This window comes from Bufo bufo, chromosome 1 (assembly GCF_905171765.1).
Source record: "Bufo bufo chromosome 1, aBufBuf1.1, whole genome shotgun sequence".
Taxonomy (NCBI): Eukaryota; Metazoa; Chordata; class Amphibia; order Anura; family Bufonidae; genus Bufo; species Bufo bufo.
Genome location: NC_053389.1, coordinates 109,243,798 through 109,271,051, shown reverse-complemented (window position 1 = coordinate 109,271,051; position 27,254 = coordinate 109,243,798). Strand labels below are relative to the sequence as shown.

Genomic DNA, 27,254 nt, shown 5'->3' with positions numbered 1-27,254 from the left:
ACCCCTCTAAGAGTGTTTACAGGGTAGATTGACATTTCTGGGGCCCAAGCAAAGCCATGTGCTTGGATCCCCATCCCACTGCTAAGCCCCACCCCATCCCACTGCTAAGCCCCACCCCATCCCACTGCTAAGCTCCACCCCCATCTTCCCCCTAGGCCCCACTCTCAGCTTAGCAGTGCAGCCTGGCCACTTCTACTATGCTACAGCTGTGAAGACCCCCCCATCCTATCCCGGTGGTGTCCACCCCCTATAGTCAGCCATGTGTGGGGGTAAAGTCTGCCCTCGGGATGTGTACCATCAAAACACAAACAGGGGACTCTATGTCCTTGTTGCTGAAATGCAACTGGCGTCACGACAAACATTTATTCCATAAAGGGACCCCTAGCCGCGTGTCGGGACGCTGCAAATACAGCTCTGCTACATCTGTCTTCTCTTGTTCTCCACCAGCAATGTGACTGAACGGCTTCATATACTGCACTACTACATTGTCTATTCCCCTCCCCCACCAGCAATGCCCTGCCCTGCTGTATATAGTAGACAGAAACACAAAAATACTCCAATAACTAAAGTAAGGTGCTACGTCGGCATACCCAGCTCTGCTGTATGAAAATGCGCCACTACTGTGTATGGTGATGTAGAACCTTACTTTACTAGTAGGAGTTAGTTGGTTTCTGTCTATGACATACAGCAGGGCAGTAGTTGTAGCTATAGCTACAAAGCCATAGGGCTGGTGGGGGAGGGGAATAGACAGATGTAGCAGAGCTGTATATGAAATGGTTCAGCCACAGTGCTAGTGGGGGAGGGGAAGACAGATGTAGCAGAGCTGTATATGAAGTGATTCAAACACTGTGCTGGTAGTGGAGAGGAAGACAGGTGTAGCAGAGCTGTGTATATATAGCGGTTCAGGGAAGACAGATGTAGCAGAGCTGTATATATAGCGTTTCTGGGAAGACAGGTGTAGCAGAGCTGTGTATATAGCGTTTCAGGGAAGACAGATGTAGCAGAGCTGTATATATAGCGTTTCTGGGAAGACAGGTGTAGCAGAGCTGTATATATAGCGGTTCAGGGAAGACAGATGTAGCAGAGCTGTATATGAAGTGATTCAAACACTGTGCTGGTAGTGGAGAGGAAGACAGGTGTAGCAGAGCTGTGTATATATAGCGGTTCAGGGAAGACAGATGTAGCAGAGCTGTATATATAGCGTTTCTGGGAAGACAGGTGTAGCAGAGCTGTGTATATAGCGTTTCAGGGAAGACAGATGTAGCAGAGCTGTATATATAGCGTTTCAGTGAAGACAGATGTAGCAGAGCTGTAAATATAGCGTTTCAGGGAAGACAGATGTAGCAGAGCTGTAAATATAGCGTTTTAGGGAAGACAGGTGTAGCAGAGCTGTGTATATAGCGGTTGAGGGAAGACAGGTGTAGCAGAGCTGTATATGAAGTGATTCTGGCAGCACAGTGCTGCTTGCATGAGCTGTTATAGCCATCCCTGCGCCAGAGGACAAGGGGTCAGAAAACCGGACCTCTGACCACCCTGCCATATAGACATATGTGAAAGTAGCAGCAGGGAATGGACGCACTCAGGATTCTTGCTGCAGATTCGGAAGCCATTTCTCCTTGATAATGTTTTCCTTTCCTGAGCACAGACATCAGGAAGCCGCACGGTCTGCACGGACACTTCCTCACCAACCACCTTGTTTACCTCCCCTGACTGACTCCCCCGCTGCAGTCACTGCCAACAACCCCCCGGTCACATGACCATGACGACGCTGATCTCTCAGTACGACTCCTACCAAGGACTCTTATCACATGACCGTTTCTGAGCGCGATCACGTGACTTAGGCAATACCATCTCAGAAGCCGGTGGGAGCGTAGTTATTTTTCTATTTTGTGACTGCGAGTTTTGTGAAGATGAAGCGGCCCGGGAGGCAGGCAGGACCGGGCGGTGCGTTATGTGGGGTTCTACGGACCCTGGTACTGAAATGAGCCGCGCCAGGCTGTTTCCACCGGTAATTCCGGCTTGGGACACCCTGAGGGAAGCATTGTGCAGGTCTTGCAGATTTATTATCGCTATTGCCCCTTCTTCCCTGAGTCAGCCTGTTCTGTGGAGATAAATAGGCGTGAGGAAGAGGAGCAGGAGACCCAGGCAGAAGGAAGGCGCAGGACAACATCAAGATGACCCTGAAGTTCGAGCGATCAGAGATCGGCCGTGACAGCCCGAGCATGAGGTCCACGCTGTCCGATCTCTACCTGGAGACCCTTCTCCAGAACCGGACCACCAGCCAGGTAACTAGAAAAGCGGAGAAGATGCTCTGCTGGGTGCAATGCTCTGCAGGGTGACCTTTGCCCAGCTTATCTCAGCATTCAAAAGAACCATCCGGAAGGTTTAAAGGGCACGATTTCTGGGAGTGTGGACCTTTAATAATCAACAGCCCTGGGGATTAACCCTTACTTGTCCCCTTTTGTGCTTACGGAAGAAGCAAAATGGCTGTTCACAGAGATCAGAGAGGGATGAGATTAGGCATGGAAGACTTTTTCATGTAAACCGTGAAAAGTCTCGGCAGCTGTGGTCGGGCATGACAGATGTCAGGATCCCTGGAGGAAGATGGCCGACCACGCTGATGGTTTTATAGACCCCCCTTCCCTTCCCCCACACACTAATGTGCCCTCAGAAGTGACGCATCTCTGGATTATCTGATCATGAAGCGGAAAGGTTCTGATGGGGCAGATTTCCAACAGTCGTTTACTTTACATAGAACTACAGACAATCTGAACAATTTTTTGCAGTCGTCGGCGGCAAAATCCCGTGGCTTGCTATAGTGTATGGGTGCCGCCACATGATGACGCCGTCTTTGAAGCCAAAAGTGGATTAAAAAAAAGAAAGAGGATTAGTCCATGTCCTTACTATTTCTCCTCCTTTTTAGGATCCATACCTGATTTTGGTTTCAAAAACGGAATGTGTGACGGCACCCTTCAGTCGCCTGTGCACGGTATAGTACCTGCATGCAGATTGCTGGGCTGCGCCTGTACAGTAGTATCCAGCATGTACGGGTGCACACACTTTTGTAATCTGCAGCGGTTAAGGTGCTGCGATTTTGGAGTGGCAAACTGAAAACACACAGCAAACTTAATTACATTAAAGGGGCTTTCCGAGACTTGTATACTGATGAGCTATCCTCTGGATAGGTCATCAGTATCTGATCGGTGGGGATCCGACACCCGGGACCCCTGCCAATCAGCTGTTTGAGAAGGCACCGATGCTCGCAGTAGCGCCGCAGCCTTCTTCACCTTTTCCTAGGCCAGTGATGACGCGTTGATCGGTCACGTGACCTAGGTGCAGGTCAGCCCTATTGAAGTGAATGGAGATGAGCTGCGATACCAGCCACAACCGTTATACAATATATGGCGCTGTGCTTGGTGAACACGGAGAAGCCTGCAGCACTCGCAGGAGCGCCGTTGCCTACTCAAACAGCTGATCCCGGGGGCTTGGGGTGTCGGACCCCAACGATCAGATACTGATGTCCTAAACTGAGGATATATATATATATCAGTATATTAAAGGTGTATAAGGCTAGGTCTACACAACGACATTTGTTGTGCGACATTTTTTATAATGGTAGTCTATGGTGTTGCCTTGCGACATGCTGCGACACGACAGTCGCAAAAACCCATTCAAGATAGATTTTTCGCGTCACAGCATGTCGCAGTGCGACACCATAGACTACTATTATAAAAATTGTCGCGCGACATATGTTGCAGTGTAGCTGTGCCCCTATGTGTCACGTGACTTATTGTCGCGCCACAAATGTCGTCGTGTAGACCTAGCCTTAGACACCCCAATCGGGCAGACAATCTCCTGCTCTCTAGCGGGGGAGACTGCTGCTATGACCTGCAGCGATCGCTATGCCATTGCTCATCCCCATGCTGTACAGTGGTTTGCTGCCATCAGATCGTAATCAGACAGCACGATCCGCTTCCGACCAATTCTGGTCTTTCAGCATGCGGCGGCAGTATTACACTGCTCATAAGCGAAGATTGGGCGGAAAATCTGCCCGTGTAATACACCCTTTAGTCTCGGAATACCCTTTTAATAAAAAAAAATAGAGTAAGGGCTCGTGCACACGGCCGTTTCCGTGCCTTGGGGACCACAATTTGCAGTCCCCAATGCACGGGCAACATCCGTGCAGATTCTACAGACGGATGCAGGTCCATGCAACTTGAATGGGTACATGCTCCGTCCGAACCGCCAAAAAATAGTGGCTGCACTACTTTTTTTGCGGTGCGGAGGCATGGACAGAAACCCTACGGAAGCACTCCGGACCTTCCAGATTTCGGACCCATTCAAGTGACTATGTCCGCATCCGTCATGTGGGGTGCACAAGCCCGGAACCCGCATATTGCGGATGCGATGTTTGCGGGCCGCAATACGGCACGGCTGTGTGCATAAGCCCTTACATTTAATGTCATTTAAGTCTGCTGTGTGTTTCTCTTTGCTGGAAGAAAACACACCATAAATGCAGCTATTTTTTATTTATTCTCTCTCTCCCCCCGCACCAAAACTGCAGCATACCCGCCACGTGTGGCAGCACCCGCACTTGTCAGAGAGCTGCACTGATAAGGACTTAGGAAGTCGGCCAGGTTAGAAATGGCTTTAAGTCACTTTCTTCCTTCACAACTTTACATTTTCATTCATTTATTTTTTAGGGATTTTCCTCCCCGTCTAATGCTTTAACGGAAGAGTTTTACACCAATGGATCTGCAGCCCCCGGATGTCCTGAGGAAAAGAAAAAAGTTCGACTAGTGCAATTTGAAAGGGAGACGGAGGAGCCCATGGTGAGTCGGGTGCACGGAGAAATGGGAACAAACCCTGGAAAAGCAGAAGTAAAATCTGCAAGTAGTGCATCTGGTCTGTAATGAAGGAGGTCATAGGGCCCCGCAGTGACTTCACGGTCTACACATGGGGGAAGAAAGCTGTACCACAGTCTCAAGAATGGCTTCTTCCACTATAAGGAAATCTTGATAACGCACCACTAGATGACCATAACCATAGTCGTGACGCGGCAAAACTAGCAGTGGTAGGACATGATAAATATATTGTATTATGGCTGACGTCGCATGACCACGACGCTGATCTCTCAGTACGTCTCCTACCAAGGACTCTTCTCACATGACCGTTTCTGAGAGCGAGGGATTGTCTCACAGATGCCTTCTCTTTTTAAATAGAATCTGACCCATCACCCAGCCATACCCTTCCTCGCAGTGGTGGTGACTAGGCCGTACGTCAGGGATCAGCATGTACTGAAACTACAACTCCCAGAATCCTCCTTTCACATCTATGGGAGTTAAAAAAAAAAAAAAAAACAGCCAAGCAACTGTGCATGCTGGGAGTAGTGGTTTCACAGCAGCTGGAGTACCGAAGGTTGCTGACCACTGCCATACATACTGGTGGTACATAGTGGCCTTCTCTTGGGCTGCATTCACGTGACTTTCCGCGTGCTTCCGGGTCCGTGCCTCGGCGTTGCAAAAGACAGGTCATGTCCATCTCTTGCCTCATCTTGCGGATCACAGACCCATTGAAGTCGAGGTGCACACGGCCTGTGTCCGTGGCTTGTAGAGCTGCGGTTTGCAGTCCAAAAAATGGACACAGCTGTCAATCAGTCATGTGAATGCAGCCTTACAGAAGAGTTTCCTGAGGCATCAATAGACCCTAATAGGGCATATAGACAAGGGGTGTTCTAATACCTTTTAAAGGGAATGTGCCTCAGGTCACGGAGCAGGCCTAGAAAGCTCTCCCATAGGATCGCTGAGGTCCCCTCCTGTCCATTGTGTCTACAGCCCATGTAGCTGCTCTCAAAATACAGGTTGTCTTAACATATTTTTAGGCCTAGCAGTCAGTGAAAGATCGGGAGTGAGCTGATGATATCACCTGAATGGTGGATCCGGTGTTACCTATACAGAGGTGTTACTTGTTATTGTAATTCTGCTTGTGGTGATAATATCTACTAAAGTTACCTGTACAGAACAGGTAACCGTGACCTAATATCAGACCTAGTGGCCAGTGTGAAAATTGCAGGATTATACTACGTACCCATTATATACCGTATTTTTCGCTTTATAAGATGCACTTTTTTCCCACAAAAGTGGGGGGAAATTGTCAGTGCGTCTTATAAAGCAAATACTAATGAGTGATTCCATGATGGATGTGCTCTCTAGTATGCAGTCGGTGTGCGGAACCCTGAGTGATGCGCTGCGAGCGCTCCCTGTGGCACACTTAACTGTCCTTACTGCGCACAGCATGACCGGAGAAGACGAGGCAGGGCGACTGCTGCAGAGACCACCAGGCCTGGAGAAGAGCCGCGGAGCAGGAGAGCTAACTGAGTTTATTTATTTTATCTGAGGTCTGATTTGGGGGGGGGGTTCTCACATGGGGGTCTGATGAAAAATACTATTTTCCTATTTTCTTCCTCTAAAACCTGGGATACCTCTTATCGGTCTAAAAAACATGTTTAACATAAAAATAAGAGTTAGGGTCCATTCACACGTTCGCAAATGGGTCCGGATCAGTGGGGACGGAATGGATGCGGAGAGCACACTATGTGCTCTCCGCATTTCCGGAGTGCGCCCCCGAACTTCCGGTCCGCGGCTCCGGAAAAAAATAGAACATGTCCTATTCTTGTCCGCAGTTGCGGACAAGAATAGGCAGTTCTATGGGGGTGCCGGGTGGGTGTATTGTGGATCCGCAATACACTACGGACGTGTAAATGGAGTCTTAAAGGAGTTGTCTCACTTCAGTAAGGCTCCATTCACACACGTCCATGGTGTGTTGCGGACCCGCAAATTGCGTATCCGCAACACACCCACCCGGCACCCTATAGAAATGCCTATTCTTGTCCGCAGCTGCAGACAAGAATAGGACATGTTCTATCTTTTGCGGAGCTGCAGACCCGAAGATCGGGGCCGCGCTCCGCAAATGCGGATGCGGACAGCAGACTGTGTGCTGTCCGCATCCATTCCGTCCCCATAGAAAATAAATGGGTCCGCCCCCGTTCCGCAAAATTGCGGAACGGATGTGGACCCATTTGCGGACGTGTGAATGGAGCCTTAGTGGCATTTATGATGTAGAGAAAGTTAATACAAGCCACTTCCTAATTTGTTATTATCCATATTGCTTCCTTCGCTGGCTGGATATATTTTTTCTATCACATTATACACGGCTTGTTTCCATGGTTACAGACCACGCTGCAATCCATCAGTGGTGGCCGTGCTCACACAATATAGGAAAAAGCACTAGTCTGTGTGCTTCCATGGTCCCAGCTACCAGAGAGGCTGACGCTTTTTCCTATAGTGTGCAAGTACGACCACCACTGATGGATTGCAGAGTGATTGTAACCATGGAAACGAGCAGTGTATAATGGGATGGAAAAATGAATCCAGCCAGCAAAGGTGGCAATATGGACAATCACAGTACATTAGTAAGTGCCTTGTATTATCTTTCTCTACATGATAAATGCCACTTACTGAAATGAGACAACCCCTTTAACCACCTCCGGACCGCCTAACGCAGGATCGCGTTCCGGAGGTGGCAGCCCTGCGCAGAGTCACGCATATATGCGTCATCTCGCGATGGGCGAGATTTCCTGTGAACGCGCGCACACAGGCGCGCGCGCTCACAGGAACGGAAGGTAAGAGAGTTGATCTCCAGCCTGCCAGCGGCGATCGTTCGCTGGCAGGCTGGAGATGTGTTTTTTTTAACCCCTAACAGGTATATTAGACGCTGTTTTGATAACAGCGTCTAATATACCTGCTACCTGGTCCTCTGGTGGTCCCCTTTGTTTGGATCGACCACCAGAGGACACAGGTAGCTCAGTAAAGTCCCACCAAGCACCACTACACTACACTACACCCCCCCCCCGTCACTTATTAACCCCTTATTAGCCCCTGATCACCCCTGATCACCCCATATAGACTCCCTGATCACCCCCCTGTCATTGATCACCCCCCTGTCATTGATTACCCCCCTGTAAAGCTCCATTCAGATGTCCGCATGATTTTTACGGATCCACTGATAGATGGATCAGATCCGCAAAACGCATCCGGACGTCTGAATGAAGCCTTACAGGGGCGTGATCAATGACTGTGGTTATCACCCCATATAGACTCCCTGATCACCCCCCCTGTCATTGATTACACCCCTGTCATTGATCAACCCCCTGTAAAGCTCCATTCAGACGTCCGCATGATTTTTACGGATGCACTGATAGATGGATCCGATCCTCAAAACGCATCCGGACGTCTGAATGAAGCCTTACAGGGGCATGATCAATGACTGTGGTGATCACCCCATATAGACTCCCTGATCACCCCCCTGTAAAGCTCCATTCAGATGTCCGCATGATTTTTACGGATGCACTGATAGATGGATCCGATCCTCAAAACGCATCCGGACGTCTGAATGAAGCCTTACAGGGGCATGATCAATGACTGTGGTGATCACCCCATATAGACTCCCTGATCACCCCCCTGTAAAGCTCCATTCAGATGTCCGCATGATTTTTACGGATGCACTGATAGATGGATCCGATCCTCAAAACGCATCCGGACGTCTGAATGAAGCCTTACAGGGGCATGATCAATGACTGTGGTGATCACCCCATATAGACTCCCTGATCACCCCCCTGTAAAGCTCCATTCAGATGTCCGCATGATTTTTACGGATGCACTGATAGATGGATCCGATCCGCAAAACGCATCCGGACGTCTGAATGAAGCCTTACAGGGGCATGATCAATGACTGTGGTGATCACCCCATATAGACTCCCTGATCACCCCCCTGTCATTGATCACCCCCCTGTAAAGCTCCATTCAGATGTCCGCATGATTTTTACGGATGCACTGATAGATGGATCCGATCCGCAAAACGCATCCGGACGTCTGAATGAAGCCTTACAGGGGCATGATCAATGACTGTGGTGATCACCCCATATAGACTCCCTGATCACCCCCCTGTCATTGATCACCCCCCTGTAAAGCTCCATTCAGATGTCCGCATGATTTTTACGGATGCACTGATAGATGGATCCGATCCGCAAAACGCATCCGGACGTCTGAATGAAGCCTTACAGGGGCATGATCAATGACTGTGGTGATCACCCCATATAGACTCCCTGATCACCCCCCTGTCATTGATTACCCCCCTGTAAAGCTCCATTCAGATGTCCGCATGATTTTTACGGATGCACTGATAGATGGATCGGATCCGCAAAACGCATCCGGACGTCTGAATGAAGCCTTACAGGGGCATGATCAATGACTGTGGTGATCACCCCATATAGACTCCCTGATCACCCCCCTGTCATTGATCAACCCCCCTGTCATTGATCAACCCCCCTGTCATTGATCACCCCCCCTGTCATTGATCACCCCCCTGTCATTGATCCCCCCCTCTGTAAGGCTCCATTCAGATATTTTTTTGGCCCAAGTTAGCAGAATTTTTTTTTTTTTTTCTTACAAAGTCTCATATTCCACTAACTTGTGTCAAAAAATAAAATCTCACATGAACTCACCATACCCCTCACGGAATCCAAATGCGTAAAATTTTTTAGACATTTATATTTCAGACTTCTTCTCACGCTTTAGGGCCCCTAGAATGCCAGGGCAGTATAAATACCCCACATGTGACCCCATTTCGGAAAGAAGACACCCCCAGGTATTCCGTGAGGGGCATATTGAGTCCATGAAAGATTGAATTTTTTGTCCCAAGTTAGCGGAACGGGAGACTTTGTGAGAAAAAAATTAAAAATATCAATTTCCGCTAACTTGTGCCAAAAAAAAAAAATTTCTATGAACTCGCCATGCCCCTCATTGAATACCTTGGGGTGTCTTCTTTCCAAAATGGGGTCACATGTGGGGTATTTATACTGCTCTGGCATTCTAGGGGCCCCAAAGCGTGAGAAGAAGTCTGGTATCCAAATGTCTAAAAATGCCCTCCTAAAAGGAATTTGGGCACCTTTGCGCATCTAGGCTGCAAAAAAGTGTCACACATCTGGTATCGCCGTACTCAGGAGAAGTTGGGGAATGTGTTTTGGGGTGTCATTTTACATATACCCATGCTGGGTGAGAGAAATATCTTGGTCAAATGCCAACTTTGTATAAAAAAATGGGAAAAGTTGTCTTTTGCCAAGATATTTCTCTCACCCAGCATGGGTATATGTAAAATGACACCCCAAAACACATTCCCCAACTTCTCCTGAATACGGCGATACCACATGTGTGACACTTTTTTGCAGCCTAGGTGGGCAAAGGGGCCCATATTCCAAAGAGCACCTTTAGGATTTCACAGGTCATTTACCTACTTACCACACATTAGGGCCCCTGGAAAATGCCAGGGCAGTATAACTACCCCACAAGTGACCCCATTTTGGAAAGAAGACACCCCAAGGTATTCCGTGAGGGGCATGGCGAGTTCCTAGAATTTTTTATTTTTTGTCACAAGTTAGTGGAAAATGCTTATTTTTTTTTTTATTTTTTTTTTCATACAAAGTCTCATATTCCACTAACTTGTGACAAAAAATAAAAAGTTCCATGAACTCACTATGCCCATCAGCGAATACCTTGGGGTCTCTTCTTTCCAAAATGGGGTCACTTGTGGGGTAGTTATACTGCCCTGGCATTCTAGGGGCCCAAATGTGTGGTAAGGAGTTTGAAATCAAATTCTGTAAAAAATGACCTGTGAAATCCGAAAGGTGCTCTTTTGAATATGGGCCCCTTTGCCCACCTAGGCTGCAAAAAAGTGTCACACATCTGGTATCTCCGTAATCGGGAGAAGTTGGGGAATGTGTTTTGGGGTGTCATTTTACATATACCCATGCTGGGTGAGAGAAATATCTTGGCAAAAGACAACTTTTCCCATTTTTTTTATACAAAGTTGGCATTTGACCAAGATATTTATCTCACCCAGCATGGGTATATGTAAAAAGACACCCCAAAACACATTCCTCAACTTCTCCTGAATACAGAGATACCAGATGTGTGACACTTTTTTGCAGCCTAGGTGGGCAAAGGGGCCCACATTCCAAAGAGCACCTTTCGGATTTCACAGGTCATTTACCTACTTACCATACATTTGGGCCCCTAGAATGCCAGGGCAGTATAACTACCCCACAAGTGACCCCATTTTGGAAAGAAGAGACCCCAAGGTATTCGCTGATGGGCATAGTGAGTTCATGGAAGTTTTTATTTTTTGTCACAAGTTTGTGGAATATGAGACTTTGTATGAAAAAAAAAATTAAAAAACAAATCATCATTTTCCACTAACTTGTGACAAAAAATAAAAAATTCTAGGAACTCGCCATGCCCCTCACGGAATACCTTGGGGTGTCTTCTTTCCAAAATGGGGTCACTTGTGGGGTAGTTATACTGCCCTGGTATTCTAGGGGCCCAAATGTGTGGTAAGGAGTTTGAAATCAAATTCAGGAAAAAATGAGGAGTGAAATCCGAAAGGTGCTCTTTGGAATATGGGCCCCTTTGCCCACCTAGGCTGCAAAAAAGTGTCACACATCTGGTATCCCCGTACTCAGGAGAAGTTGAGGAATGTGTTTTGGGGTGTCTTTTTACATATACCCATGCTGGGTGAGATAAATATCTTGGTCAAATGACAACTTTGTATAAAAAAATGGGAAAAGTTGTCTTTTGCCAAGATATTTCTCTCACCCAGCATGGGTATATATAAAATGACACCCCAAAACACATTCCCCACCTTCTCCTGAGTACGGAGATACCAGATGTGTGACACTTTTTTGCAGCCTAGGTGGGCAAAGGGGCCCATATTCCAAAGAGCACCTTTCGGATTTCACAGGTCATTTTTTACAGAATTTGATTTCAAACTCCTTACCACACATTTGGGCCCCTAGAATGCCAGGGCAGTATAACTACCCCACAAGTGACCCCATTTTGGAAAGAAGAGACCCCAAGGTATTCGCTGATGGGCATAGTGAGTTCATAAAACTTTTTATTTTTTGTCACAAGTTAGTGGAATATGAGACTTTGTAAGAAAAAAAAAAAAAAAAAAAAAATCATAATTTTCCGCTAACTTGTGACAAAAAATAAAAAGTTCTATGAACTCACTATGCCCATCAGCGAATACCTTAGGGTGTGTACTTTCAGAAATGGGGTCATTTGTGGGGTGTTTGTACTGTCTGGGCATTGTAGAACCTCAGGAAACATGACAGGTGCTCAGAAAGTCAGAGCTGCTTCAAAAAGCGGAAATTCACATTTTTGTACCATAGTTTGTAAACGCTATAACTTTTACCCAAACCATTTTTTTTTTACCCAAACATTTTTTTTTTATCAAAGACATGTAGAACTATAAATTTAGAGCAAAATTTCTATATGGATGTCGTTTTTTTTGCAAAATTTTACTACTGAAAGTGAAAAATGTCATTTTTTTGCAAAAAAATCGTTAAATTTCGATTAATAACAAAAAAAGTAAAAATGTCAGCAGCAATGAAATACCACCAAATGAAAGCTCTATTAGTGAGAAGAAAAGGAGGTAAAATTCATTTGGGTGGTAAGTTGCATGACCGAGCAATAAACGGTGAAAGTAGTGTAGGTCAGAAGTGTAAAAAGTGGCCTGGTCTTTCAGGGTGTTTAAGCACTGGGGGCTGAGGTGGTTAAACAATAGGTAATTCTCTGATGACACATAATTTCATGTAGTATTTTCCAGCACGTTACAGAGCCAGAGGAGCCGAGTGGAGTTTTGTGGGAAGAGTTAGTAAAACTTGTCACTTTTACCTTTTACATCTCTGCTGTTTTCTGAAGGCCCCTTCACACAGGCCGAGAATCTGGCAGATAATCTGTAACGAGCATTCATAGGAACACTCGTCAGCAATGATCTGGCAGTGTAAAGGTGCCGCCGATTACCTGATGAACGAGCATTTCGCTTGTTCGTCGGGTAATTAGATAATTTGTGTAGGCACCTAAATCGTCGTGTGTAAACAGCCTCTGCTGTCGGTATGGGGACGAGCATTAAGCCTCATGCACACGTCCGTGGAACACGGACCGCGAGACACCGGCCTGGATTCCTGCTGAGTGCAGGAGTGCACGGCCTCATTGGTTGCTATGACGTTGTGCGCTCCTGCACTCAGCAGGAATCCAGGCCGGTATCATGCGGTCCGTGTTCCATGGACGTGTGCACGAGGCTTTAGCATTAGCAATCACTCCTCCCCATACTGAGGAGGTGATGTGACGTCACATTCATCGGTCACATGGCTAAGGCACAGCTCAGGCCCATAGAAGTGAATCCAAAGCACATGCGCTGTACAATGTATGGCGCTGAGAGAAGGCGGCAGCGCTACTGTGAGCATCGATGCCTTCTCAAACAGCCGATCGGCGGAGGATAGGTCATGAGTTCAAAAAAATTTCGGGAAAAAAGCAGAGATTAGAATTTATACAGTCATAAGTTGTTTTTTTGTTTATCTTTTTCCACAAAACTTCTATATCAGTCTGCTGAACTTCTGCTGCTCTGCAACGTGCCGCCTGCAGATTGCTTAATATAAAGTTAATCCAGATTTTTGTGCAAAAGAAATTTCCACATTTAATTCTTTTTTGCAGATTATCATTTGTATACACCCAGAGTAGATAATTTATACATCATAAGTATATAGCCACATGAGACAAAATTCCCGGAGGTTTCGGTCAATTCCGACCTTCTTCAGCGGGGTCTGGTGGCAGGCGCTGGATGTCATCCATCTCACAGGCACCCACACTGGATCCAAGGTGTGCAGAGTGCTTGACATTTTGTGGTGACAGGTCCGGTATAAATAATCTTTCAGCAGAAGGCCACGTTCAGATGCTGTATTTTTCAGTCTGAAAATCCGTCAGATTTTCAGTTCTATCCCTATTCAATGGTGGTAAATCTGCAAGCGGCAACCGTGAGCGTGGCATTTGTTTTTCCTGCTGATCGGCGTGCAGAACCATTGACACCGTATGAATTACAGTGCGGAATGGAAAGTACCTCACAGTCCTGCGGTTGGTTTTAAATCTTGTAGATGTATTCATGTATTTTTCATCTTTACCTGTTACAGGGTATCACCCTTAAGCTGAATTCAAAGCAGAAGTGTGTCGTTGCACGCATTTTACATGGCGGACTTATCCACCGGCAAGGTAATCCTTTTTTATTTTTATCATTGGTCATTTTTATCTATATGCTTCTTTTATCTTTCTCATTTAAAGGGGTTCTGCACTTTGTTTAAACTGATGATCTATCCTCTGGATAGATCATCCGCATCTGATCGGCGGGGGTCCGACACCAGGACCCCCGCCGATCAGCTGTTTGAGAAGTCAGCAGCGCTCCAGCAGCGCCACGGCCTTCTCACTGTTTACCGCTGGCCCAGTGACGTCACGACTAGTATCAACTGAGCGGGGCTAAGCTCTATTCAAGTGAACAGAGCTTAGCTCCGCCCAGGCCAGTTGATACAAGTCGTGACATCACTGGGTCGGCCGTAAACAGTGAGAAGGCCGCGGCGCTGCTGCCTTCTCAAACAGCTGATCGGTGGGGGTCCCGGGTGTTGGACCCCCGCCGATCAGAAGCTGATGATCTATCCAGAGGTTAGATCATCAGTTTATGTTTCAATTATTTTTATTGAAAAATTTTGAACAATACAAAGATGCAACTGCAGAACCCCTTTAATGTAACCCAGAGATACTATCTTAAAGGGGTCCTCTGGTCCTATAAAGATTTTATTTCATCTCTCCAGTGTACCACAAACACTGCATATTTTGCCCCATATACCTTTTTTTCTGCTCAGCACTTTCTTTTCCTTCTACTCTCTCCACCTGCCACACTGTTCCCTCTGCAGTAGTCACACCCTTAGGGTCCATTCACACTTTCGCAAATTGGGTCCGCATCCATTCCGCAATTTTGTGTAACGGGTGTGGACCCATTCATTTTTAATGGGGCCAGAATGTGCTGTCCACAACAGCTGGTCCCTGATAGAACATGTGCAGCGTACTCAAGTTGTGTTTAGAAATGTGTTCCTGGGTGTAGTAGTGCAATAGACACTAACCTGAGACGGCTGACTCTCTGCATAGGCAGGTGATGGTAGAAATTGTTCGTGACGCCAGTGCCAATTAAACGGTGGCACGCCGTTTGCGGATAGCAGGAATAAATGAGGAACACCGTGAGGTTAAAGCAGAACTCCAACTTTAGTAGGTTTCATAGAGACAATAATGGAATCGCAGTTCCTTGGCATACAGTCGATTTTGCAATACGGTTGATGCAGGCAATACAGATTGAGCAAGGTGATTACAGAGTGTTTAAACACAGGACTTGCAGTACAGGAGCTTGCACTCTATCTCTGACTGATCCTGGAATATAGCAAATCTTCTCCAAGGCCCAATAACCTAGCTCTGGCTTTATATCCTTGGTTTTAGCTTTATAGAGTACCTCCTCTGTTCTCTTGAGTACCTCTTGCTTTCTTGAGCTTTGCCTCTGTCTCTCTCTCAGCTTCCTCAGGCTCTTTAACTTAAGTATTCCTGTTTCTGCATAAGGGAATTCAGGAGGGAACCTTCTCCTGATGGCAGGCTTCAGGCCTGGACTGGTTTCTGACATTGTCTAATCTCCAACTGTAGATTACAGACACTAGACTCCGTCTCCCTTTCACTTCCCTGACTGGGCCTTATATAAACTAGGGCTCCCTAGCTCCCTCTAGTGACTAGAAGCTGGAATGACACCCCTAGCAGGCCTGTACATGCAAGTTTCACAGTAACAGGGAAATACATAGCATTACATTACATGACATTTTATAAAACTGACATATACCAACTTCCCATGATTAAGGAGGGACGACAGCACACCAAGTGACACTTTTGTAGTGACGGGCATTACAGTCCCCGTACACTACACATGTCCTATTATTGTCCGCATAACGGACAAGGATAGTACTATTCTGTTTTTGAACGGAATACATACGGAGCACGTTCCGTTTTTTTCCCCAGACCCATTGAAATGAATGGTTCCATATACGGGCCGCAAAAAGCGGAACATAAACAGAAAAAAAAAACGTTTGCGTGCAAGGGGCCTTAGGCTACATGCACAAATGGCGGTTTTTTTCATGGCCATTCTGCATTCATGTGTCCATCCATTTTCTGTCCGTTTTTAGTATCCAGAAAAAAAACTGCTTTGAAAAACTGATTAATTTATAATAAAGTCCCCCACAGTGCCACCCTGTATGTAAAATTCCCCCCAATAGTGCCACCTTATGTATGAACCCCCTCCCTTCCCCTAGCAGTGCTCCCGCTGTATAATATAATGCCCCAATGTAAACTAGTCACTCATTTTATTGGGTGCAAAAAAATATATAAAAAAAATACTAAACACTTGAACGTGTTGACAAGCGCTCTGCACTGGAAGGACGTGCTTCTCCCAGCATCATGACATCACGAGCATGAGGTCTTTCCAGTGCAACCCGTTTGTCAGTGTGTTTAAGTGGAGATGTGTGTGTATGTAATATATATATATATATATATCACACACACACACCCTTGAAAGGCATTTTAACCTGTTTTTAATGGCCGTTAGATGGGTGCACTCCTGTCTACATGTTAAGGGGATATTAATTATTGATATTTATGCAAATCTCAATAATTAATATTCATAAATAGGCGTGAGTCGTCTAGTGATGACTCCGCCTATTTATGCCTAAATTATAAATACCTAGCTATACTCTCTAGCTAACTACCTCTGTTGCCTATACACTCCACTAAACTACACTACGTGCGACTTACTACTATACTACGGCTGCGACTACTAAAAACACTATACGCTGTATTATACAATAATACAAGTTTAATTATACGCTATATCTATATCTATATATTTATAGATCAATGATTCAAAATATATATATATATATATATATATATATATATATATATATATATATATATAAATATATGTATATGACGCACACACCACAGTACAGCAATAACACTACAGTAAACACAATACAAACCTAGGCCAGGGATGTAGCCATGAGTACAGGTTCAGGGAATACAGGGTCAATACAGCCCAGCAATGCAAGGGTTAAAGCGGGGCTGTAAACCACACAATCACTGCAATGTAGGGATAATCACAGTGCAGGGGATGATGGACATAAAGGGGTAAACCCAGGGTTGGACACCGGGGGTTACCTGGGTCAGGGGTATTGGGGCTATTGCAGGGGACTGGGATATCAAGGGTTAATACAGCCCAGCAAGGGTATGCTGGGGCTGCACACAGGGAATGCAGGAGTTAAGGATATGGGCAGAGGCGGACAGGGCTGAGGTTAATGCTGCAGGAGGTCAGCAGCAGGGGTAAATACTGACTGCAGGAGTTAAGCAGCCGAGGTTAGGGGATGGTTGGTGGAGCAGAGGTTAATTCAGGGGTTATGCAGAAGGGGTTATCGGTGGTATAAGGAAAAAGGGGTTAAATGCAGGGGTTAGGGTTTACCCAATGCAGGCCAGGGGTGAATAGGGGTAAATCAGGGCAGGGGTATTAGGGGTCTGGAGGGAAAGGGTTACTCGGCCATCTCCAGGGGCATGTGGGGCTCTGCCTCTCTTCCTTCAGGGAGCTGTTCCCATGTGTCTCTGTTTGTAGTCCAGTTCCAAGAGACCTTGTGTTCCTGGCTTGGGGCTCATATATCAGCCACAGAAACAGCCCACCTCCCCCCTCCTCAGGGATGTGACATCATAGTGTGACTGTGACGTATGCCTGCATGGACTGCCAGTTGGCCCCCTGAGGCTAGCAGCACCACACGCCCAGCCATGTCACAAACACAAGGTGGGGGAGAGCATAGTGACTAGGCTGATAAGCTGGGGAAACTCAACAAAAGGCCTCAGATCTATTGATCCCTTAGCCTTTGAATCCACCTGGAGACATATCCACCCCTGCAGGAACTGGCATGCAGGAGGGGGCTGGTTAGCATTTAAGTGTATATATATGTATATAGATACTTGGGGCGCATCTATATACACATATATACTCATTATAAACCTGGGGCATACATGGGCAGTTATAGGCCTCTCTCTCTCTATATATATATATATATATATATATATATATATATATATATATATATATATATATATATATATATATATATATATATACAGGGAGTGCAGAATTATTAGGCAAGTTGTATTTTTGAGGATTAATTTTATTATTGAACAACAACCATGTTCTCAATGAACCCAAAAAACTCATTAATATCAAAGCTGAATATTTTTGGAAGTAGTTTTTAGTTTGTTTTTAGTTTAAGCTATTTTAGGGGGATATCTGTGTGTGCAGGTGACTATTACTGTGCATAATTATTAGGCAACTTAACAAAAAACAAATATATACCCATTTCAATTATTTATTTTTACCAGTGAAACCAATATAACATCTCAACATTCACAAATATACATTTCTGACATTCAAAAACAAAACAAAAACAAATCAGTGACCAATATAGCCACCTTTCTTTGCAAGGACACTTAAAAGCCTGCCATCCATGGATTCGGTCAGTGTTTTGATCTGTTCACCATCAACATTGCGTGCAGCAGCAACCACAGCCTCCCAGACACTGTTCAGAGAGGTGTACTGTTTTCCCTCCTTGTAAATCTCACATTTGATGATGGACCACAGGTTCTCAAAGGGGTTCAGATCAGGTGAACAAGGAGGCCATGTCATTAGATTTTCTTCTTTTATACCCTTTCTTGCCAGCCATGCTGTGGAGTACTTGGACACGTGTGATGGAGCATTGTCATGAATGAAAATCATGTTTTTCTTGAAGGATGCAGACTTCTTCCTGTACCACTGCTTTAAGAAGGTGTCTTCCAGAAACTGGCAGTAGGACTGGGAGTTGAGCTTGACTCCATCCTCAACCCGAAAAGGCCCCACAAGCTCATCTTTGATGATACCAGCCCAAACCAGTACTCCACCTCCACCTTGCTGGCGTCTGAGTCGGACTGGAGCTCTCTGCCCTTTACCAATCCAGCCACGGGCCCATCCATCTGGCCCATCAAGACTCACTCTCATTTCATCAGTCCATAAAACCTTAGAAAAATCAGTCTTGAGATATTTCTTGGCCCAGTCTTGACGTTTCAGCTTGTGTGTCTTGTTCAGTGGTGGTCGTCTTTCAGCCTTTCTTACCTTGGCCATGTCTCTGAGTATTGCACACCTTGTGCTTTTGGGCACTCCAGTGATGTTGCAGCTCTGAAATATGGCCAAACTGGTGGCAAGTGGCATCTTGGCAGCTGCACGCTTGACTTTTCTCAGTTCATGGGCAGTTATTTTGCGCCTTGGTTTTTCCACACGCTTCTTGCGACCCTGTTGACTATTTTGAATGAAACGCTTGATTGTTCGATGATCACGCTTCAGAAGCTTTGCAATTTTAAGAGTGCTGCATCCCTCTGCAAGATATCTCACTATTTTTGACTTTTCTGAGCCTGTCAAGTCCTTCTTTTGACCCATTTTGCCAAAGGAAAGGAAGTTGCCTAATAATTATGCGCACCTAATATAGGGTGTTGATGTCATTAGACCACACCCCTTCTCATTACAGAGATGCACATCACCTAATATGCTTAATTGGTAGTAGGCTTTCGAGCCTATACAGCTTGGAGTAAGACAACATGCATAAAGAGGATGATGTGGTCAAAATACTCATTTGCCTAATAATTCTGCACGCAGTGTGTGTATGTATATGTATATATATATACATACCTGGGGGAGAGCCATGGCAGATACACATATACAGATGTATGCACTGCATACGCACATCTCCATATATACATGAGAGGTAATATATGGCCAATAGGGATATATATTCCCTGTATGGCCGTGTATATAAGGGGGCCCATATACATACATACATACATCAATGAAGGGGCAGATACATATATATATCCATATACATACGCCCACCTGACTTCCCTCTACCCAACACGACCATTAAAAACAAACCTATTGATTTCAATGGGTTCCGTCTGGTCGTGAAAATTGCCAAAAATACGACATGTCTCACTTTTTGACGCCAGGATTCATTGGCTGTTAAAAAAAAGGCCATGTGAATAGTCCCATAGACTGCAGTGATTCTGAAAACTGCAGCGTGGCTGCCGTCAAAAAAACTTTCTTCACTGTCCTGTGCATGTAGCCGTCCACCTTCCTTTTCCATGTTGGCTACGCAGAGCGTAGAAACCTTCCAGAGCATCTCATGCTGTTCTTAGCAAAGCCTGATAGAAGCTGATGACCACCAGATGTAGAGGACCTTTCACTAGAATAGAAAATGTAAACTAACTATACAGACATGGAGAGCGGCGCCCAGGGATCCCCCTGCACTTACTGTTATACCCGGGCGCCGCTCCGTTCTCCGGTTATAGCCTCCGGTATCTTCATATGTTCGGCTCCACCCAGTTGAGCCTGCCGGCGTCTCCTTCACCCAGGCTGTAGCGCTGGCCAATTGCAGCGCTCAGCTCATAGCCTGGGAGTTTTTTTTTCTCTCAGGCTATGATCTGAGCGCTGCGATTGGCCAGCGCTACAGCCTGGGTGAAGGAGACGCCGGCAGGCTCAACTGGGTGGAGCCGAACATATGAAGATACCGGGAGAACGGAGCGGCGCCCAGGGATAACAGTAAGTGCAGGGGGATCCCTGGGCGCCGCTCTCCATGTCTGTATAGTTAGTTTACATTTTCGATTCTAGTGAAAGGTCCTCTTTAAGATCCTGCCAAGATGCAGTAATGCCATGAGAAACAAGTATATGAGGTAAACCATGCAGTGTTGGTGCAGAAAAAATATTTATTAGTCTGGAAAACGTCCAAATAAGTATTTATTCCTAAAATAAGTTTTAGTATAGTAGGCAGAAAGCTGTATAGATACTGCGGTCACACGCCATTGCGTACATCCTCTTCGTCCTATCATAAATTATGTAGATTAACCAGAGGGCAGACGGCACAGGATTTGGGTTTAAGGCTACTTTCACACTCGCGTTTGTTGCGGATACGTCTTGTATCTGCACAGACAGATCCGCACCAATAATGCAAACGCTTGTATCCGTTAATAACGGTTCCATTTACATTATTCATAAAAAAAAGTCTAAGTCAAAACGGATCCGTCTTGACTTACATTGTAAGTCAGGACGGATCCGTTAGGCTCCGCATAGTCAGACGGTCCCCAAAACACTGCAAGCTGCGTTTTAGTGACCGTCTAAAAAAAACGTAACTTAGACCAAACGCAGCCAAATTGATGCATTCTGAGCGGATCCTTATGCATTGGGGCTGAACTGATCCGTTTTGGGCCGCTTGTGAGAGCCCTGAAAAACGGATCTCGGAAGCGGACCCAGAAATGCCAGTGTGAAAGTAGCCTTACCAGGGAGATTGGTAGATCTGAACGGCAGCTGTAGGCACAAAACAATAGATCTGCAAACCTTTTCATTTTAGATACGTTGGAGCAGTCAGTAAAATGATTGTGATGTAGAAATCGACATGCTGTGTTTAATGCTGTGTTTAATGCTGTGTTGTAGCATTTTAAAGTATTTTTTATTTCTCTGACTTGAGGTTCTCTTCATGTTGGTGATGAAATTCTTGAAATCAATGGGAAAGGTGTCCAAAACCAAAGTGTGGATCATCTGCAGAGCATTTTGGTGAGAAACTGTGAAATCTTATTTTATTTTTTTTCATAGTGGAAAGGAAGAGGAATATTTAAAGGTGTTTTCTGGCTAAAGAAAAAAACCGTTGCAGCAGAGCAGACACCTCAGAAGTCCTCCACCTGTCTTCTTTTTAATTTTTTTTACAAGCTGCTGCAGCCAGTCAGTGGCCTCAGCGGTTAACTGCCGTATTTGCTAGCATCATGGAACTGTGATGTCAGGTAATATTGCATTTGACTGCTGAGGCCACTGAAAGACCTCCGCAGTCATGTGCAGGCAGCCTATATACAAACAAACTAAAAGCAGTGGTGACCACTGTGCTGGATCGGCAGAGCATTATGTGATCACATCTGTTGTTAGATGAAATGTTGAATTCTATGGTCAGAAAAACGAGGACGTAAGCAAACTAACAGACTTCTTGTTGTCTTAAAGGGGTTTTATATTGATGACCTATCCTCAGGTTTGGTAATCCATATCAGATTGGCAGGGGTCCACCACCCGGCACCCCTGCTGACCAGCTGTTTGAAGAGGAGATGGCAATTGCTGCTTCCTGTTCATTACACTGCCCGTCGTCTCGGAAGCGAGTGTAATTACAAGTACTTGCTCTATGCACACGAATGAAGCGAGTACTTGCAATTATACTGCGCCAGCACTGCAAGGGAGGCAACGCATAGTGTAATGAATAGGAAGCAGCGCTCGCATGGAGCGCAGCCTCCTCGTCAAACGGCTGATCGTCTGGGATGTTGGGTGTAGGACCACCACCGATTAGATAACGATGACCGGTTCACAACCCCTTTAATCGGGCTACACGTTAGATGTATGTCAGTAGAAACATTAGATTTCAATCCTTCTGGGATATAAACTGATGCTAAAATAGTTTGGCCGCGGCTTTCTCCTCATTGAGAAAACCTGCATGCTTAAAGGGAACCGGTCACCAGGATTTTGTGTATAGAGCTGAGGACATGGGTTGCTAGATGGCCGCTAGCACATCCGCAATACCCAGTCCCCATAGCTCTGTGTGCTTTTAGTGTGAAAAAAAAACTATTTGATACATATGCAAATTACCCTGAGATGAGTCCTGTACGTGAGATGAGTCCAGCGTGAAGGAGTGCAGCACCGCTCCGCATCCTCAGAATCTCCTCCTTGCTCCCCGACGTCAGACAGCCAGACCGCCGTAATCTTGCGATGCGCGAGCTAGCGCATGCGCAGTTCGTTCCTTGAGGCTAATGCCAGCACAGGGAAGGAACACTATGCCAACACTGTGCATCCGCTAGCTCGCACATCGTGAGATTACAGCGCTCTGACTTTCTGCCATCGGGTAGCAAGGAGGAGATTCTGAGGATGCGGGGCGGTGCTGGGCTCCCTCACGCTGGACTCATCTCACGTACAGGACACATCTCAGGGTAATTTGCATATGGATCAAGTCGTTTTTTTGACACAATAAAAGCACACAGAGCTATGGGGACTGGATATTGCGGATGTGCTAGCGGCCATCTAGCAACCCATGTCCTCAGCTCTATACCCAAAATCCAGGTGACAGGTTCCCTTTAACCAACCATGGGGTTTATGGGTGAGCTGGGGAGAGTCGGCTGTCAGCCATCTATGGCGTATGGCCAGCTTTAGCATTAAGCTTGACATTGGTGGCAGTAAAAGAACAATTAGTTTCATTGTGTTATTTGCCTTTCAAACAGGATGATCCTGATATCACATGTTAAAGAAATAAAAAATGTTCTGTTTCCTTCTCTAGAAAGAAAGCAAAGGAACTGTCACTCTAAAAGTGTCACCAACTCAAAGCAACCGCAAGCCCCCACTGCAGGTAAATTGAGTTCATGGCATAATGGGTAAGTGATCTGTGAGCATTAGATACTAGTGGATGTGTGAGGCTCTGCTAAGTGCTGCCACCCTGCAGATCTGGCACTCGCCGCTCCCTGCTGCACTGTGACCTGATGCCACCCTGCAGATCTAGCACTCACCGCTCCCTGCTGCACTGTGACCTGATGCCACCCTGCAGATCTGGCACTCGCCGCTCCCTGCTGCACTGTGACCTGATGCCACCCTGCAGATCTAGCACTCACCGCTCCCTGCTGCACTGTGACCTGATGCCACCCTGCAGATCTAGCACTCACCGCTCCCTGCTGCACTGTGACCTGATGCCACCCTGCAGATCTGGCACTCGCCGCTCCCTGCTGCACTGTGACCTGATGCCACCCTGCAGATCTAGCACTCACCGCTCCCTGCTGCACTGTGACCTGATGCCACCCTGCAGATCTAGCACTCACCGCTCCCTGCTGCACTGTGACCTGATGCCACCCTGCAGATCTGGCACTCGCCGCTCCCTGCTGCACTGTGACCTGATGCCACCCTGCAGATCTAGCACTCATCGCTCCCTGCTGCACTGTGACCTGATGCCACCCTGCAGATCTGGCACTCGCCGCTCCCTGCTGCACTGTGACCTGATGCCACCCTGCAGATCTAGCACTCACCGCTCCCTGCTGCACTGTGACCTGATGCCACCCTGCAGATCTAGCACTCACCGCTCCCTGCTCTTCTTCCGGCCCGCGCTGCACTATGATCCGACTCCACACATCGTCGGGTCATAGTGCGCGACCTGCATGCACTCCGTCCTGATGCTGTATGGTTGTAACTTGTGCAGAAAAAATATTGAAATATTTTCATAGTTTGTATACTCTAATGGTTTGTGTGTAATTATATTATATTCTAATATATATATATATATATATATATATATATATACTTACATACTGTCTTTTTTTTCCCTAGATGTTTATGCGAGCGCTGTTTGATTATGACCCCCTCTCCGACCCACTTATTCCATGCCGGGAAGCAGGATTGCGCTTCTACACTGGAGATATTCTGCAAATCATAAACAAGGATGACTCCAACTGGTGGCAGGGAAAGAAACAAGGGGAAGAAAAAGCTGGTCTTATACCTTCACCTGAACTACAAGAGTGGTAAGGCTTGTCCAGAAAGAAGTTTTTATTTTTTTTTGTAAACATATACTCTACCGCCTAGTCTGACATTGGACATGGAGAAACGCAGCTGTATAGTGTGAGGCAGCCATCCCATTCCAAGCAAATATTGCGCACGTGTTCTACTTTAATAGGATGCTTGCACGATACTCGGTGATCATCCTATGGTTGCTTTACGTTGTTGAAGGGTTATTCCCATTCATGGCTGAGATCTGAATACCCATTGTATGTGGCAGGCTTGAGCTACAGAAAAAGCTGAGCACAGGCTGTTGGAATTTATCTACTTATGTGTAGAGGATACATTTCCAGGAATGTACGTTCCCAAGTAATGGCGCAAAAACCCTAAATGAACTATTTTCGACCCTGTATTCCTTTTAGGCGTGTAGCAAGCACTAATACAAGCAATCAGATACCTCAAAGCTGTAGTCCCTTCGGCAAAAAGAAAAAATGCAAGGATAAATACTTGGCAAAACATAGCTCTAGTGAGTATACATTGTAATAAATGGTGTCCTGTGTACTAGCATCCGTATCCGTGCGTACTGAACTGCCTTCTCTTTACAGTCTTTGATCAGCTGGATGTGGTATCCTATGAAGAAGTGGTGTCTCTTCCTGCCTTTACAAGAAAAACCCTTGTGCTCATTGGTTAGTAATAAATAAAAACGAGCTGCAGGATAGCGAAGGCTACTTTCAGACTGGCGTTTCTCGGTCCGCTTGGGAGATCCGTTTCAGGGCTCTCACAAGCGGCCCAAACCGTATCCGTTCAGCCCCAATGCATTCTGAATGGATAAGGATCCGTTCAGAATGCGTCAATTTGGCTGCGTTTGGTCTCCATTGCGCTTTTTAGACGGTCACTAAAACGCAGCTTGCAGCGTTTTGGTGACTGTCTGACTATGCGGAGCCTAACGGATCCGTCTAGACTTACAATGTGAGTCAATGGGGACGGATCCGTTTTTTCACTGACACAATATGGTGCAATTGAAAACGGATCCGCCTCCCGTTGACTTTCAATGTAAGTCAAGACGGATCCGTTTTGACTTAGACTTTTTTTGAATGAATAATGCAAACGGATCCGTTATTAACGGATACAAGCGTTTGCATTATTGGTGCGGATCCGTCTGTGCAGATACAAGACGGATCCGCACAAAACGCGAGTGTGAAAGTAGCCTAAGCCACAGTTAGGCTCTATTCACACATGTAATATATATCCGTGTGTATACCTGGTGCCAACAAATGGCATAGAAGGCATTATTGAACGGTGATGTACCAGTACCCTCTTAGGTGCTAATTTTCCATCTTGTGCATACAGTATGCAGCCATAAAACATACGTGTAAATAAGAACTTATTTTGCATGCGCTGTATATTATTGGAATTGCTCCATGTGGAAATGGCCATACTTCACGTAGGTATATCATTGTAATACAATGGTTAGTTATAGGACCTGTTGAGGGAATTGATTGAAGTAACATGCAGGATTGTAGTTTGAGATGTATGTGCTATGACACACTCATGTAAGGGCATACGTTTTTTTAAAAACAGAAAAGTTATTTCAGTATTTTGTGTTGATTGCTGAAATCCAAAACCCCCTCTGTATTGTAATATTGTATGTATTTATCATATGCTGCTTGAATGCACCTTCTTTAAAGGGGTTGTCTCACTTACAGTAAGTTGCATTTATTATGTAGAGGAAGTTAATACAAGGCACTTACTAATGTATTGTTATTGTCCATGTGGCTTCCTTCTCTGGCTGGATTCATTTTTCTATCACATTATACACTGCTCGTTTCCATGGTTACAGACCACCCTGCAATCCGTCAGTGATGGTCGTGCTTACACACTATAGGAAAAAGCACCAACCTATGTGCGCTCCCACGGTCCCGAACACCCAAGAGGCACTTTTTCCTATATGGATTGCAGGGTGGTCGTAACCGTGAAAAAGAGCAGCGTATAATGTGATGGAAAAATGAATCCAGCCAGCAAATGGGGCAATATGGACAATCACAGTACATTAGTAAGTGCCTTGTATTAACTTCCTCTACATGATGAATACTATTTGCTGAAGAGGCACAACCCCTTTAAAGAAGGTGCATTTAAGCATCATGTGATATATACATCCCGTAGTACAATACAGAGGGGTTTTTGGATTTTAGCAATTAGTTGCACCCAAAACAAAATACTGAAATGACTGTTCTGTTTAAAAACCTTTGTCCTGAGCCAAATCTTACACAACTGTCATGGCACATGCATGTCACTTCAACCAATTCCATCAATAAATCCTGTAGCTAACCGTTGTATTACAATGGGATCAAGTTACTGCATTGTAAGGATTATCCAGGAATCGGACAGACCTCCCAGAGAAGATGATACTTACCTGGTCCCCGCTGCTGGGTTCGGTGTCTAATGCTCTCAGGCGGACTCTTCCTCTCCGGGCCGTGCTGAGACCAACATCCATCAATGGAGGGACACATGACCCTGCAGCCAATCACAGGACCTTCATGATAACTGGCCACGTGACGCAGGTGACCGCTGCTGGATGTTGATCTCGGTGCAGTAGGGAGAGCAAGAGCCAGCCTGTCAGCATTGGGCACCGAACCCAGCAGTGAGGACCAATA

The 27,254-nt window shown here is 45.9% G+C and overlaps 1 protein-coding gene across 1 annotated transcript in view; it reads left to right on the top strand.

Moving 5' to 3' along the window:
• The first annotated feature begins 1,854 nt into the window (after positions 1-1,854).
• The window catches only part of MPP1 (membrane palmitoylated protein 1), a 50,364-nt gene continuing 24,964 nt past the window's right edge, over positions 1,855-27,254 (top strand). The window contains exons 1-8 of the mRNA XM_040427855.1: positions 1,855-2,285; positions 4,704-4,832; positions 14,081-14,159; positions 21,566-21,651; positions 23,402-23,470; positions 24,436-24,626; positions 25,023-25,126; positions 25,206-25,286. Of these exons, the coding sequence (XP_040283789.1) occupies positions 2,175-2,285; positions 4,704-4,832; positions 14,081-14,159; positions 21,566-21,651; positions 23,402-23,470; positions 24,436-24,626; positions 25,023-25,126; positions 25,206-25,286 (850 nt within the window). The 5' untranslated portion in view covers positions 1,855-2,174. The remainder of the gene's footprint in view (positions 2,286-4,703; positions 4,833-14,080; positions 14,160-21,565; positions 21,652-23,401; positions 23,471-24,435; positions 24,627-25,022; positions 25,127-25,205; positions 25,287-27,254) is intronic.